We start from the raw sequence: 15,805 nt of genomic DNA on the forward strand, positions 1-15,805 counted from the left end.
GTTTTTATATGTTCTGGAAGCAGCCCAGAGTGGCTGGAGCAACCCAGTCAGATGGGCAGGGTATAAATACAACAACAACAACAACAACAACAACAACAACAACAGGAAGAAGAAGAAGAAGAAGAAGAAGAAGAAGAAGAAGAAGAAGAAGAAGAAGAAGACATCCCTATTTTCATTGGAGAAACATTGGAGGATGTGGTTTAAATGTTACCCTGAGCTTGTGGTTTTCTGTAAATGGATGGGGTCCAATATGTTTTGCTTCTCATTTTGCTCTCCCCCATCCTAGGGCCAACTAGAGATGGGAAAGGCTCTTAATTTCGGCCACCTAAATAGATGCGTGGACTCCTCCTACTGTACATCATGCAAAGGGCTTGAGAGTGGTTACTCCTTGGTTGTTTTGGTCTTCAGCTTCTACAAGCATTCCAATATCTGCAGACAACATTAAAGGTAAAGGTACCCTTGACTATTAGGTCCAGTTGTGTCCGACTCTGGAGTTGCGGTGCTCATCTCGCATTACTGGCCGAGGGAGCCGGTGTTTGTCCGCAGCCAGCTTCCGGGTCATGTGGCCAGCATGACTAAGCCGCTTCTGGCAAACCAGAGCAGCGCATGGAAATGCCGTTTACCTTCCCGCCGGAGCGGTACCTATTTATCTGCTTGCACTTTGACATGCTTTCGAACTGCTAGGTGGGCAGGGCAGACAACATTGCTGGAGAGAATAGGCTATCTTCTGAAGCAGATATTTAAAAAATAATTTTAAAAAAAAACAAGATAAAAAATGCATCATTATTCGCCATACCAGCACTGAAGGCTGGCCAAACAGGATGAATGGGGGGCTGCCCCACCAAGAACAATCTGCTTTAAGTCAGCGTCAGCTTGCGTCCCTCCTTACTTACAGACAAGCAGGTGGCACCACCTGCCAGCTTCCTTCTCCTCAGTCTCAGTGTTGCCCTTCTAGAACTCAGCAGGAAGGAGACAAAACGAGAATTTGTTGGTGCCTGCTGTCATTGGTTCTGGCACCACCTACAGTTGAGTTCCATGCCTTTCACCCTACCGAGTCCCAGCAGGCTCCAGCCACCACTGAGTAGCAGCCGCTACATTTCCCCCCATTTTCTTGCCATCTTTGATTTTGAGATACATCTCAGGAAATGCTTCGCACAAGATCTGCCTCATCTTCCGCAACAGAGGTTTCCATGTCAGAAACGAGCTGGTTATCTGCAGGGTTTCTCCTGTCAAACCTGAGCTCGTGAGACAAAAGTTGGCAGAAGACTTTGCATGATAAACTAGGTATCCGTTCAGTTCAGATAACAGGTGTTATTTGTGTGCCACCTACTGGTGGGGAGGCGGGTAACCAAAAGTCTAGATGGTTTGATGTTGCCTGAAGGAGCATGTCCACCCTCATCGTTCTGCCTGGACACTGAGGGCCTTCTGGCGGTTCCCTCGCTGCGAGAAGTGAGGTTACAGGGAACCAGGCAGAGGGCCTTCTTGGTAGTGGCGCCCACCCTATGGAATGCCCTCCCATCAGATGTCAAGGAAATAAACAACTATCTGACTTTTAGAAGACATCTGAAGGCCCTTGAGGGTTGCAAGTTTTTAGCTGACTTGCAACCCTCCATGGCAGAACCATTAAATGAGATGCCGCTATACTTTGAACCCTAGGGTTCATTTTTTTGTTTACAGCCCTGTTTAGGGAAGTTTTTAATGTTTGATGTTTTATTGTGTTTTTAATAGAAGGTTACTAGATTTTTTTTTCAATGAATCCGGGGACACTTTAAATAAATAAACAGGTGTGTGTGTGTGTGTGTGTGTGTGTGTGTGTGTGTGTAGTTATTTTTTTAAAAAATAAGAAGTAATATCTTCTATTCTGTGGTCTCCTCTGTTGCACGGCCTTCCTTTGAGTCCCGGCCTGCTTTCTTGGAGCGCTAGCCGTGCTTCCACTCCCTCCCTCTCCCTCCCCCTCCTTGCACTGCGATCCCCTACAGGCTTACTCGGGAGTAAGTGTTAGCAGAAACCCCTTCTTCCTGCTGCTGCCCTGCCCGCCTGTGGGCGTCTCCTGCGCAGGCGTCAGCGGAGTTTGAAAATACGATTATGGGATGATCACAGAATCACAGATTTGGAAAGGACCTCTGAGGGGCATCTAGGACAACCCCCCTGCAATGGAGGTACCCAGAGGCATAGCAAGCCCAAGTGGTACCCCATGCAGATTTTTTTTGTCACCCCTACACACATCCGCCCACACCCCTTCAAGTCACAGTGAGCATTTTGCGTTCCCCCACAATGCTTTGCGGTATTGGTAAATCTGATAACCATATTTTAATATTCTGTTGGGAGTTGCCCAGAGTGGCTGGGGAAACCCAGCCAGATGGGCAGGGTATAAATTTATTATTATTATTATTATTATTATTATTATTATTATTATTATTATTATTACTTCTCCCACTGCTTTCCCCCAGGGAAATCTGCTCTTTTGCATTCAGTCGGAACAAACAGCAACGTGGGTTTTCTCCAGATTGACATTTGCCCCGATTTAGCACCAAAGAGTGGGTTTTCCCTGGGAAAGGAGCAGGGCAAGCAGAAAATTGCTTGGACCTACACTTTCTAGACACGGAACAAATGGGAATGACCAACCAGGCTCTTCCTAATCTGCAGTGGTTAAGGCGCATTCTTAGGAGATCCCACTTGCACCGAGCCTAAACTCTGCAGGCCTCTCACAAACACAGTGGACTCTGTGGGAGGGCAGAGCTGCTTACAGGTCTGCTGATGCATAATAAATACAAGCATAGGCTGGCGAGTTTCCACTGAAGCTTTAATGACAGGTTATGTGGGATGTGGAATTTTAATGGTCGGGTTAAAGAGCACACAACCTGCTCAAGCCACTCAGACATGTCGCCTGCCTCTTTCTCTCCCTGTCAGGTCTGATGAAAGAGAAACCTGAAGGTGGGAGCTGTCTTTCATTTTCGTAGACAGCCTCGATTTGGGCAGCATTTAATGCTCTATGTTTCTTCTTCTTCTTCTTCTTCTTCTTCTTCTTCTTCTTTCTTCTTCTTCTTCTTCTTCTTCTTCTTCTTCTTCTTCTTCTTCTTCTTCTTCTTCTTCTTGTCTATATTTTTGAGGTAAGCTGCCCAGAATGGCTGGGGCAACCCAGTCAGATGGGTGGGATATAAGAAATGCCATTGTTGTTGTTGTTGTTGTTGTTGTTGTTGTTGTTGTTGTTGTTGTTGTTGTTGTTGTTGTTGTTGTCATACCTTGGTTGCCAAACGCCTTGGAACTCATACGTTTCGGCTCCCAAATGATCATAAATCAGAAGTGAGTGTTCCAGTTCTTGAACAATTTTCAGAAGCCCAATGTCCAGTGTGGCTTCTGCGGCTTCCAATTGGCTGCAGGAGCTTCCTGCAGCCAATGAGAAGCTGCGCTTTGGTTTCCAAATGTTTCGGATGTTGAATGGATTTCCGGAATGTATTCCATTCAGCTTCCAAGGTACAACTGTATTTATTATTTGTTTGTTTGTTTGTTTGTTTGTTTATTATTACAAATACTTTGCACTTCAGCCAGAAATCACTACTCCTTTCCTTTAAGCTGACCTTGCTTATTGGAGTATAGTTTTGAGAATATATAGTATAGTTCCCTTTGGGTTTTAAAAAGGTAAAGGGACCCCTGACCGTTAGGTCCTGTCACGGACGACTCTGGAGTTGGAGCGCTCATCTCACTTTATTGGCCGAGAGCCAGCATACAGCTTCCAGGTCATGTGGCCAGCATGACTAAGCCGCTTCTGGCAAACCAGAGCAGTGCACAGAAATGCCGTTTACCTTCCCGCCGAAGCGATACCTATTTATCTACTTGCACATTGACGTGCTTTCGAACTGCTAGGTTGGCAGGAGCAGGGACCAAGCAACGGGAGCTCACCCTGTCGCGGGGATTCAAACTGCCGACCTTCTGATCGGCAAGCCCTAGGCTCTGTGGTTTAGACCACAGCGCCACCTGCGCTACCTTTTTTAAAATGCTACCTTTAATTGTTCTATGCTGATGTTAGTTGTAGTTTTTTCTCGCTCTGATTTTGCCTAGCCTGGGGAGCTTAGAAACATAAATTGGTTTAATTCCATTCAACTTGCCATTAATGCTTCCCTCAAAATAATCCTGGCAGTTGTATTTTGGTAAGTCAGTTGGGCTTCTCTTGTTCCAGATCCTTCACACACCCCTCTCTCAGAATTACAATTCTCACGATCACCTGAGAAGAGGGAGCAACCATTAAGGAGGTTTACAACTGTGACATAGATTAACTCTTAGTGGGAATTGTACTTTGGGTTGTACCCGACAAAGTCATCTGTTTGTGTAGTCATCAGTCTGCACAAGAACATCTGCAGCAGATATTTTCCCTCTTCTCTCCTTCATCTACTCCAGATGCTTGGGGAAACCTTCAGAAAAGATCTGAGGAATGCACAGAGGGAGGAGAGGGAGGGAAAGTTATGTTATGCAAACTGGGCAATTTCACTGGATCCAACCCTTTATATTTCTATCATTGGTGCAAACTGGTCAGAGAACTTGTTTGGGCTGCTGAAATTCATCATCATCAAATGGAAAGAAGCAGAAGTCCCAGCAAAGGAAGAATGGATACAAAAACTTACGGAATATGCAGAAATGGTGAAACTCTCCGGAAGAATAAGAAATCAAGATAACAAACGTTTTTATATATAAAAGAATGGAAATGATTTATTGAATATTTACAGATAAATTGCAAACAGATAAAAACATGGGCAGGATTATTGTAAAAGCCTGCAGTTTCATGAGAGTATATATTTAAAGTACCGGGTAAATAAATAAATGAGCAAATTAAATTAATTTGGATATGCAGAAGATATTTTAAGAATTACTTTAAGGAACCGCAGAAAGAAGGGGAAGGAAGTCAAGTTTTGAAATGTTAAAATGATTGTAAAATTAATGAAATGTATAAACCTGAAAAGTATAAATAAAAATTAAATTTTTAAAAAAAAGAAATAATCATCTCTGTTCAGTTATTCAGAAACACATTGAGAGAATGCACGTAGGAGAGTGGCGTGCTATAGATATGATCTATAAATATATATCTTATATATAGATATATAAAAGATATAGCATATGCTATAGATATGATACTGATCATGTAGCCAAGGTCTTGCTTAGCCAAATGTATGCATGGGAATGGAATGGCTGTGCATAGCTGGGACATTATCTTGCACTGCAATGCTCCTCAGCCCCATTCACATTTAGTTAACAAAAATCTGAACAACCGAACAGTTTCTACATTTACTTAAGAAACCCTGGTTCTCTGTGTAACTGGTGAAATGTGGTTTTTCCAACTGCATGATTCATTTATTTGAAACGCTTCTTCTACCCTCTCTTTCTGCCGACAGTGTTCGCAGCAACTCACAATAAGGTGTGTAAAGCAATGAAAGCACAATCAAGTATGATGTTTATGATTTTATTTTTTTTACACCAGGATTTTCAATATACGTTAAACACCGGTTCAGCATAGACCAAATATGCTAAGGGAAATAGTTAAGGACAAAGGCCAGTCGTGGAAATCTCCAAAAGTTACTTTTATTATGCAGCGAGCAACTAGGATTTGCTTTGTTTAATTACGGGCACAGGGGGACTTTCCTCAGACCCACAGTATGCAAGAAATACAGCTTCAGCTGTTCCCTCCCCAGCAATAAAACCTCCCCCTACAGGCCAACGGGAACTTCTTTTCTAAGCCTCCTCGTCACAGAGGGGAGCCAATTTTTGACAGGATCACAACTAGATAGGGAAGGTTTTAAACTCCACTCCCCACATGCTGCTCCCTCTGAAAACCACACCTGTAGTTAAATAAGTTAAATTAAATTAAACTAAAAACACAGTCACATGTGATGTATTTAGTGCAATGTCCAGTTTATTCTTTATAATAATTGAGTGTGTGGGTGTAATGTATGACCAACCTTCTCATGCACAAGCCGTTTAGTAGATGCATAGATGCATAGCATGCACTAATTATATTCTCTTAGAGCCAAACTAGGCATTATTGTCCGTTCCTTTGTTTGTTTAACCTGAGGAGGGTCATTTCCCTGTACTTTATCTGATGGAGGAAATGCTTAATTTTTTATATATATATATAAAAAGTCTTTCCTATTTATCTAAACATTTTTATCCCACCTTTAAAAATGTCTCAAGGATATGGAATTTCTTAATGAAGCTTTATTTAGCAAACTGTATCCAAAATAGTGTTTTGTTTTTTTAATCATTTGTGAAGCTCCTGACACCACCTACCAGTCTTCTTAAAGGCTGGCAACATCTGCCACTGGTTTCTGCTTTACCTGAGGGCTTTCATTTAGGAAGTGATTAAAAAAGAAGTAATGAACAGCTGACAGAACAAACACTGCTGCCAACAGCCTCCCGTTTTCGGGAAAAGATTCCATTGCCACAAAAGCTTACACCTTGTATTGATTTTGTCTATGCTTCCTGCTGCATTAATACAGTTGAAGTTCACAGTTCTCCTATGCATTAAAAGCAAATCTCATATCACATTAAGGTAAAGGCCCCCTGGACGGTTAAGTCCAGTCAAAGGCAACTATGGGGTTGTGGCGCTCATCTCGCTTTCAGGACGAGGGAGCCAGCGTTTGTCTGCAAACAGCTTTTCTGGGTCATGTGGCCAGCATGACTAAACCGCTTCTGGCGCAACTAGACACCGTGAGGGAAGCCAGAGCGCACAGAAATGCTGTTTACCTTCCGGCTGCAGCAGTACCTATTTATCTACTTGCACCGGTGTGCCTTCAAACTGCTAGGTTAGCAGAAGCTGGGACAGAGCAATGGGAGCTCACCCCGTCGCGCAGATTTGAACTGCCCACCTTCTGACTGGCAAACCCAAGAAGCTCGGTGGTTTAGACCACAGTGCCACCTGTGTCTCTATTAAACAGATTAGACCACATTAAACAGCCATGGCTTCCCCCAGAGAGTCCTAGGAACTGTTATGGGTGATGAGAATTGATAGGAGACCCCCCTATTCCCTTCCCAGGGATACAATTCCCAGAATGCCCTGGAAAGAGGGATTGACCGTTAAACCTCTCTGAGAATTGTAGCTCTCTGAGGCAAATAGGGGTTTCCTAACAACTCTCAGCACCCTTTACAAACTACAGTCGTACCTTGGTTCTCGAATGCCTTGATACTCAATACTTTTGGACCCTGAATGGCGAAAACCTGGAAGTGTTCCGGTTTGTAATGTTTTTCGGAAGCCGAACGTCCGACATGCCTTCTGATTGAGTGCAGGAAGCTCCTGCAGCAAATTGGAAGCCGTGCCTTGGTTTTTGAACGGACCTCCGAAACGGATTCTGTTCGAGAACCAAGGTATGACTGTACAGCTCTCAGTATTCTTTAGCGGAAGCCATGACTGTTTAACGTGGCATGATACTGAGATGTGCCACAGGGTTAGCCCCAGTGTGCAATTAGCTGATGAGGGAGGGCTTAGCTGGGTTGCAGCCGTGACAGAGCTCTCCTGCGGCGAAAAGGGCCAGTGCAACTGTTAACAAGAAGTTTGGTGGTTTGAGCCCACCCAGGAACGGGTGTGTGTAGGATTCCTGCATCGCAGGGGGGTTGGACTAGATGACCCTGTGGGTCCCTTGCAACTCTACAGTTCTATGATTCGAAGAAGGGTGGGCCTTTAATCCTTTCCCCTTGCCCCATGCTGTGGCCTGATCAGATTTGGGGGCTCTCACCTGCTATTCAAGGGACCCAGGTGGCGCTGTGGGTTAAACCACAGAGCCTAGGGCTTGCTGATCAGAAGGTCGGCAGTTCAAATCCCTGCGACGGGGTAAGCTCTCGTTGCTCAGTCCCAGCTCCTGCCCACCTAGCAGTTCGAAAGCACATCAAAGTGCAAGTAGATAAATAGGGACCGCTGTGGCGGGAAGGTAAACGGCGTTTCCGTGCGCTGCTCTGGTTCGCCAGAAGCGGCTTTGTCATGCTGGCCACATGACTCGGAAGCTGTCTGCGGACAAACGCTGGCTCCCTCGGCCTATAGAGTGAGATGAGTGCCACAACCCCAGAGTCAGACACGACTGGACCTAATGGTCAGGGGTCCCTTTACCTTTACCTTTTCCTTTACCACCTGCTATTCACAATGGGAGAAAATCTCCAGTTTGATGCTACTGGAACTTTTCTCCCATGGGAAGGAGACGGAAAGGATTTCCATCAATACAATGGAGTGGAGAAAAGGATTAGAGTGGCACCCTGATTGTGCCATGGACCTGATCCAGTTTGGATGCCCTGCAGCTGGCTATGATGGTGTGGTGGTATCTTGCGTAGCAGGGCCCAACCATGTGACAAATGTCACATCTTTCTCGGCTGCTATTCTCCTTGTGGGACTGTCAGAGGTTGATCTTTGGGGTCATCAAACCTATTGTTGGTTGTGAGGTTCACAATCATGTGGATCCCAAAGGTCAGGATCAGTAATAAGACTAGCGAGGTCACCAAAGCCATCCAAATTCCAGGGGTGAAGAAAGTTGTGCAGTCACTGGCGTAGGAAAATTTGCGGCCTTCAACGTTAAACGCTTGGATCTGCAAAAGAGAAAGGGGGAAGGAGGGTTGAGCCACCAGGAATCTGTACTTTATGTCCCATGTCTACTCGCAATGTGTTCATTAACCACAGTCCCATCTTGTTTGTTTAACCATAGGAAAGCTGTAAGTTAAAACTATGGAAAATCGAGGGGTATTCTAAGGATACAGCCCTGGGCAACAACCATTAACTTCTGCACATCGACATTGCTAGGCCACCTTCACGTAGCTAAAAAGCTTTCCTTCCACCAAAACCAAAACAAAACAAAAAGCCCCACAGAGCGATAGTTCAGGTTGCCCTTTGAACCCAGCTCCGTCGATTTCCTAAAGGTCTCGTCTATCTGAGGAAGACTCCTTAGGACAATGCCTGCGGCTAACTTGGAATCTGACACAAAGTTGGTGGTCTCCCACTGAGCTAAGGCACCTCTCAAACAGGGGTAGGAAATAAGGATGTTGAGTGTTTACTCACAGCTTGGCAACTCTATTTCCATTTTGTGTGTTGGAAAACAAAAGCCGGGAAATTTCGGCTGTGGTTACATTTGCACCATCATTTCATTTCGTTGCCTAATTTCTCTCATGCCCTCCACATTTCTCCAGGGAAAATAGGGGTGTCCTACTCAATAGTAATAGTAAAAAAAAATTATGAAATTACAAGATTAAGTTATGAAGATTGGAAATCTTTAGACGTGGTTGATGGAAGTCCAAAAATATTGTATAAGATGTGAAGCAATGTTAAATGATGTTTGAAAAATATATGTAAAAATCTAATAAAAATTATATATTAAAAAAAGTTTTTTATGGTAAAAGGTTAAGGACCCCTGGACAGTTATGTCCAGTCAAAGGTGACTATGGGGTGTCGCACGCATCTCGCTTCAGGCCAAGGGAGCTAGTGTTTGTCCACAGACAGCTTTTCCAGGTCATGTGGCCAGCATGACTAAACCGCTTCTGGTGCAACAGGACACCATGCTGGAAGCCAGAGCGCACGGAAACGCCATTTGCCTTCCCACCGCAGTGGTACCTATTTATCTACTTGCACTGCCATGCTTTTGAACTGCTAGGTTGGCAAAAAGCTGAGACAGAGCAACAGGAGCTCACCCTATTGCATGGATTTGAACCGCCAACCTTCCAATCGGCAAGCTCAAGAGGCTCAGTGGTTTAGACCACAGCGCCACCTGCTCCCTTTATTATAAAAACATAACAAAGCATTAAATAAAAAAAAACCTTCCTTATATAGAGCTGCCTTCAGATGTCTTCTAAAGATTGTGTATTTGTTTATCTCCTTGGTTTCGGAGTCGCATAACTCCATACCCTCCAACATTTCTCAGATGAAAATAGGGTCGTCCTAAGAAAAGCGGGACATTTTGGGATCTAATAAAAAACTGGGACAGCTTCTGTAAATCCGGGACTGTCCATGGATAATGGAGGGTCTGTTCTCTTCAGGCTTTGGGCAAAAGTTGCAAAGGGAAAACACACACATACTATTATCTGGCTGGCTGGCTGACAAAACGGTGAGGTTGCATAATGTTGTTATGGCTCCCACAGAGCATTGAGTGGCTATGAAATAATACAGACTCGATACCGTTCTCGGTGCCAAAGTGCTTGAAGCATGTAACAAGGCTTTGATGTTGCTAAAGCACTTTATCTGAAACAGGACTGAGGGGGCTAAAGGCGGGAAGACAATGTTTGCAGAGTACAGCCATATTGATCTTTTTTAAAGAGTAAAATAAAGCCACAACATGCCAGTCTGAGATGTCTCTTCTAAAGTTTCAGTCTGGACGCTTGACTGTCTCAATGTGCCTTTCTAGTTTTTGAAAATACCTATTGTAATTTCTGCACTTGGCAAAATCCTTGCTTATATTTTGCCATAGCAGTGGTAGGGGGCAGTGGTCTTCCACCCACAAAATAAAGATGTGCCACCTCGCATCCTGTTGTTGACAAGCAAGAAAAGCCTATAAAACAATATTCTCTTTTTGTCTGTTACTCACTGAAGATTTTTCAAGGTCTTTATAAAAGAATTCCGGTTTGTGCCATCACCCTTCCAGAATCTTGAGCGGGGAGCTCACCCCAAGAACTTTTAAGTTGACTAAGATCGTGGGTTTTCATGTATATTGGATATACTCTATTACTAAGCCATGATTCACACACCATTCCTTTAAAAACGACCCCATTCACTGAAGTGGCAAAATACCATATTTTTCCATGTATAAGACAATATTTTTTGCTCTTTTTTTTAGTCCAAAATAGGGGGTCATCTAATACCCAGGGGGGCATCCTATGCACGGAAAAATACAGTCCAGAGTTTCAGCTGCTCGTTCTGTAAATTTGGGGGGGGGGAGAACTCATCAAGTTTGGGTGATATTGGGTGTTTAAAATATTGATTTCTTAATTTAGGGTTGTCTTATACATGGGGACGTCTTATACACGGAAAAATACAGTATAATTTGTTTAATTGTTTGACTGGATAAAAAATGGATAATGATTGGTGTGAGTCTGATGATTTCTATGGATGTTTTTCTGGGGAATCTTCTTTTTTCCTTGTTCTCCCCATTTATAGGCTGCCCCAACCCTGTCAATCCTTCCTCTTCATGTTACTGAAGAGCTCACTGGGGACCCAGAAAAGAGTGTTGGTTAAAACTTTCTCTTAGGGTTGAAGGGGAAAGTAAGTGGTTGGGCAGACCTTTCAGAAACTCCGACAGCAAACTAATAGCTGTTAGAATTGCCTCTCAAACTGCACTGTGTACTCACCTGGAACTCAGAGATGACAACCTGCCACACTTTCGCTGCACTATTGTAGGGAGTCAACGTTGCCCCATAATGGTTGCTTGTTCCCACCAGCTGGCAATGGAATGAATACTCCGCAGGGCCAGAGATGGAGGGGGCAGTAAATATAGCCGTTTCCTTGTTGTCTTGTTTAATGTGAACAAAATCTAAAGTGAACCACTCTCGAGCAGAGCCTACGTAGTACTTGTTGCTCATCAAAAAACTAGAGAAAGGAGAAACATAGAACACATCGATTCATTCTGCCACGGAATCTTTTCCTTTGGGAATTACCCGGTGGCCGTGAGATAGGATTAAGCAGGCACGTTTGGGTTTAAGAGATGTCTCTTCAGATGTGCCATTCGGTTAGCAGCGACAATGAGACCCCCAAGGTTGTCTCGCGTGCTGCAGCAAATGAAGGATACAAGGGTGGAGTTCAGCGGTTCATACTTTCCCCCAGATTTACTCGCAGAGAGGCTACAGAATTTCTGGGTTTGAGCCTTCTGCTGACGGGTAAGGGCAATGGAGAGAAGGGAACAAGCTGATTCTCCTTGGGGAAAAGAAAAGAGGCTTCTGCTTCTTATGGAAAGGAGCCATGTGTGAATACGGATAAATTCACTGAAAAGCCATTGAGGGGAGCACAAGAAAGCATGTGCATGAGGCAGGGGTGTGCCTCTAAACACTGAACCAAACATGAGAGGGAAATACTTATGCACTCCCTTTATAAACCTGCAAGAAATGCAGCACAATTTGGGCCTTGCCATGTGATTCCCGTTTCCTGTCTCCTGTCCTGCAGCTTCCCAACAACAACAACAACAACAACAACAACAACAACAACAACAACAACTTTATTATTTGTATCCTGCCCATCAGGTTGGGTGGTGGTGGTGGTGGTGGTGGTGGTGGTGGTGATGATGATGATGATAATGATAATAGATTGTGCAAAGGCCTCAGGTTCAATTCCAGGCACCTCTAGTAAAAGGTTCAGGTAAGAGATGCTGGGAGAGCCCTCTGCCTTCAGATCCTGGATAGGCACTGCCAGTCAGAGCAGGCAATAGTAGGATAAATGAACAAATAGTCTGATTTACTATAAGGCAACTTCCTTTGTTCCTAAGACATGCAACACTGGTTGCAGGATTCAGCTGGCATTGCATTTCTCCCCCTCTCTGTTTTGTTTGTTTGTTTGTTTGTTTGTTTGTTTGTTTGTTTGTTTCAACTGGCTTGATGTGATTGTATGCAATAAAGCACAATCCACCAACTGTTTTGAAATTATCAGGGTCTATACCAAATCAAGACATGGGATGGTAGGTTTATCTTAACAGAAAACAGGAGGAGCATATACTGTATGTTAAATGTGAAGGGAATAACTTGATTGAACACCTAAGGGCAGGTATTGCTTCCCCCCCCCCCGCCAGCAGACTGGAAGCCTAGGTAGCTAGAGCGGATTTGTAATAAACAACACAATAATCATGTTTTCCAGCTTAGAGGGGCCTGTTTACAGCTCATGATACTTTTTGCAATGTGAGTTCTGCAATGGACAAGCTCTCCTGTCTGTCAGCAGAGGGTTATTTTTTTACTTATTTCCACACACACACACACACACCCAGGATGGTTCTGTGTTGATTACAGGCCCGGTGCCTGAGGCTATTGTAGTGGGAAGAAGCTTGCTTTGGTGAACCATTCGCTGCCCGGTTAATAGCACTCTGAACCGCAGTGAGGAAAGATTTAAGCTTTTTAATTTGAAATCATCTCCGTTTTATTCTATTTTCTCGTACCCATCAAAATGGTCTTTATTACTTGTTACAAATTTCTGGCCAGACATTCTAGCTTGACCTCAATCCCAAACTGTCTTTTCCCTGAAGTACCGTATAATCCATTTGCTAAGGCACCTTCTGAGGCAGGGTTGAAGACCCAGGACATGTAGTGGCACTAACGTCAAGTGAACTACATCCTTATTCAGAGTGATTTAAGGAGAAATGCTGGCTTTGGGTAGTAGTAGTAGTAGTACTACTACTACTAATAATAATAATAATATTTTTATTATTTATATCCCGCCCATCTGGCTAGGTTGCTCCAGCCACTCTGGGCAGCTTCTAGCACATATAGAAACATAAGAAAACATCAAACATTTTTTAAAAAATTCCAGTATGGGGCTGCCTCCAGATGTCTTCTAAAAGTTGTATACAGTTATTTATCTCCTTGACATCTGATGGGAGGGCGCCACTGACAAGAAGGCTCCCTGTAACTTCACTTCTCACAGTGAGTGAACTGCCAGAAGGTCCTCAGTGCTGGACCTCAGTGTCCAGGCTGAATGATGGGGGTGGAGATGCTCCTTCAGGTATACAGTGGTACCTCGAGTTAAGAACTTAATTCGTTCTGGAGGTCTGTTCTTAACCTGAAACTGTTCTTAACCTGAGGTACCACTTTAGCTAATGGGGCCTCCTGCTGCCGCTACACAATTTCTGTTCTCATCCTGAGGTAAAGTTCTTAACCCGAGGTATTATTTCTGGGTTAGCGGAGTCTGTAACCTGAAGCATCTGTAACCTGAAGCGTCTGTAACCCGAGGTACAGGGCATTTGTTTGTACACTACATCACCTGGCTCCGTTGCAGATATAATCACCCAGCAGGACCTCCTCACAGCCCTGTTTCTATGTTTCTACAACTGATACAACGATATTTGGACTAATCATCACAAGTTTTAATCATGAATAAAACTTGAATACAAGCAATAGTGGGTAGACTATTGCCATTAGTTTCTGTTTGCCTTGGATTTTGTAGACTTGTGGGGAGATAAGAGGAAGTCCCATTCTGTAAGTGGGAAGCACCTCGACATTCATTAAAAAAAAATCGTATAAGTAAATTAATTCATAAACATACCTGATTTCCAGACTCTCAATGCCCTTCGCTGGGTTGGTGTATTTTAACGACAACCTGACAAGGGGGTCGGGGAGGAGGGGAGAGATGCAAGATAATGTTACATCATATAATTTTCATATGAACCTTTTTCATTTTTTAAAAAAAATAGGAACACGTCTAAATTGGTAGGTAAAGACAAAGAGATGGCGGAGCAGAAAATATTGCAAAGAAGACAGCTGTTTCCTTATCTCCCTTTCAAACAAAAGGGGGAATATATTGAAGACCTTGATCTATGGAGTTATTTACAGCTCACTTAAATTTAAGTGGTGGCAAGGATTCCCTGTAACGAGACCTTACAATGAAATTATTGCCTCACATAATGTTAATGGGAGTTTTGATCATGGTGGTGGTTGTGGGGACCAAGACATTTGAATAAAATGAGGGCACAGGCAAGGAGAGCACACAGCAGTAAGAGAAGACATGTGGATGAATAGAAGACATGCATAATTATTCTCTTGGAAGCGAACAGTGAAAGGAAGACAAAAGAAGCAGCTACGCTGGCACAACTCTCTCCTTTTTTTGTTTTGCACCTCATATATACATATAAACTGAACTGCTTATTAGCTTTCTTCTTCTTTTCCATGAATATAATGGCTCTGGACACAATTCTGGCTTGATGAGAAAGTGTTTGGAAATGGGGCACGAGAAGCTCCTACAGTGTTTTTCGCTCTGAAATAGCAACTCTGTGGGAGGAGACGTGCTGCGAGGGGAAAGTACCCTGTGTGTTCTGAAGTTCACACTCCACTTTATTCGCTAGGGAAATGTTCCTTGTTTCAATGGGAAATGTCGGGCCTGGGCCATTGTAACGCAGAGGCTTCCTGATGTAAGAGAAGAATTCAGATGAACACACACACACACACACACACACACACACACACACACAGGGGTTCACAGGGACCTGTGATCTAGCTGCACACGCTACCACTGACATGCCTGGTGGCCACACCCTCCCCTATCTGCACATGGAACGCAAGGTATGGCTTGCTGGCTGTGTTTGGTTTGAGGAGTGACAAGCTGTGGTGGCATGGTATTTCTTGGCTGAACCAAGAGGAATGGACAGTCCATGTACAGATTTCTTTGCACAGTTGGCTCTTGCAGTGATATGAATAAAGACAGGGGCATAGAATGGGGAGGGCCAGAGAGCTGTAGTCCCTGGCGCATGGCACCCCCACGCAGGGATCCCTGCTCTGCCTGCTACCGGGGGGGAGGGTCTCTGGGCCTTGTTGCTGCACCCCTGGCCCTCTCACCAAGGGTCACATCGGTCAATCGGGTTCCCTCTGTGCTGGTGGGCGGGCGGCAGCGCAGCGTGGCCCCATGAACCCTCCGTGCCCCACGCCCGCCTGGCAGCGGCTAGGGTTCGGATGGTTCAGCGGGTTTTGTTCACCCTCCATGCCCAGCCCCTGGACCCACCTGGTGCACTCACATGCCCCGGGCGCCAATAAAGGACGCAACGCCACTGAATAAGGATCACAATTCAAACAAAAGTTTAGATGCATTTCAGAATGCATATGGAATTCTGGTTCCAGTTTCGAAAAGCTCAGAATATGAGGTGCCACATTTTAGAGGATGGCGACATTT

The 15,805-nt window shown here is 44.3% G+C and overlaps 1 protein-coding gene across 1 annotated transcript in view; it reads right to left on the reverse strand.

The window, feature by feature from the left end:
- Positions 1 to 8,293: 8,293 nt before the first annotated feature.
- The window catches only part of LOC117054561 (V-type proton ATPase subunit S1-like), a 40,011-nt gene continuing 32,499 nt past the window's right edge, over positions 8,294 to 15,805 (reverse strand). The window contains exons 8-10 of the mRNA XM_033163518.1: positions 14,189 to 14,242; positions 11,299 to 11,536; positions 8,294 to 8,556 (exon numbers count right to left, since the gene is read on the reverse strand). Coding sequence (XP_033019409.1) covers positions 8,347 to 8,556; positions 11,299 to 11,536; positions 14,189 to 14,242 — 502 coding nt within the window. The 3' untranslated portion in view covers positions 8,294 to 8,346. The remainder of the gene's footprint in view (positions 8,557 to 11,298; positions 11,537 to 14,188; positions 14,243 to 15,805) is intronic.

The sequence above is a fragment of the Lacerta agilis genome, chromosome 10 (assembly GCF_009819535.1).
Source record: "Lacerta agilis isolate rLacAgi1 chromosome 10, rLacAgi1.pri, whole genome shotgun sequence".
NCBI classification, from domain to species: domain Eukaryota; kingdom Metazoa; phylum Chordata; class Lepidosauria; order Squamata; family Lacertidae; genus Lacerta; species Lacerta agilis.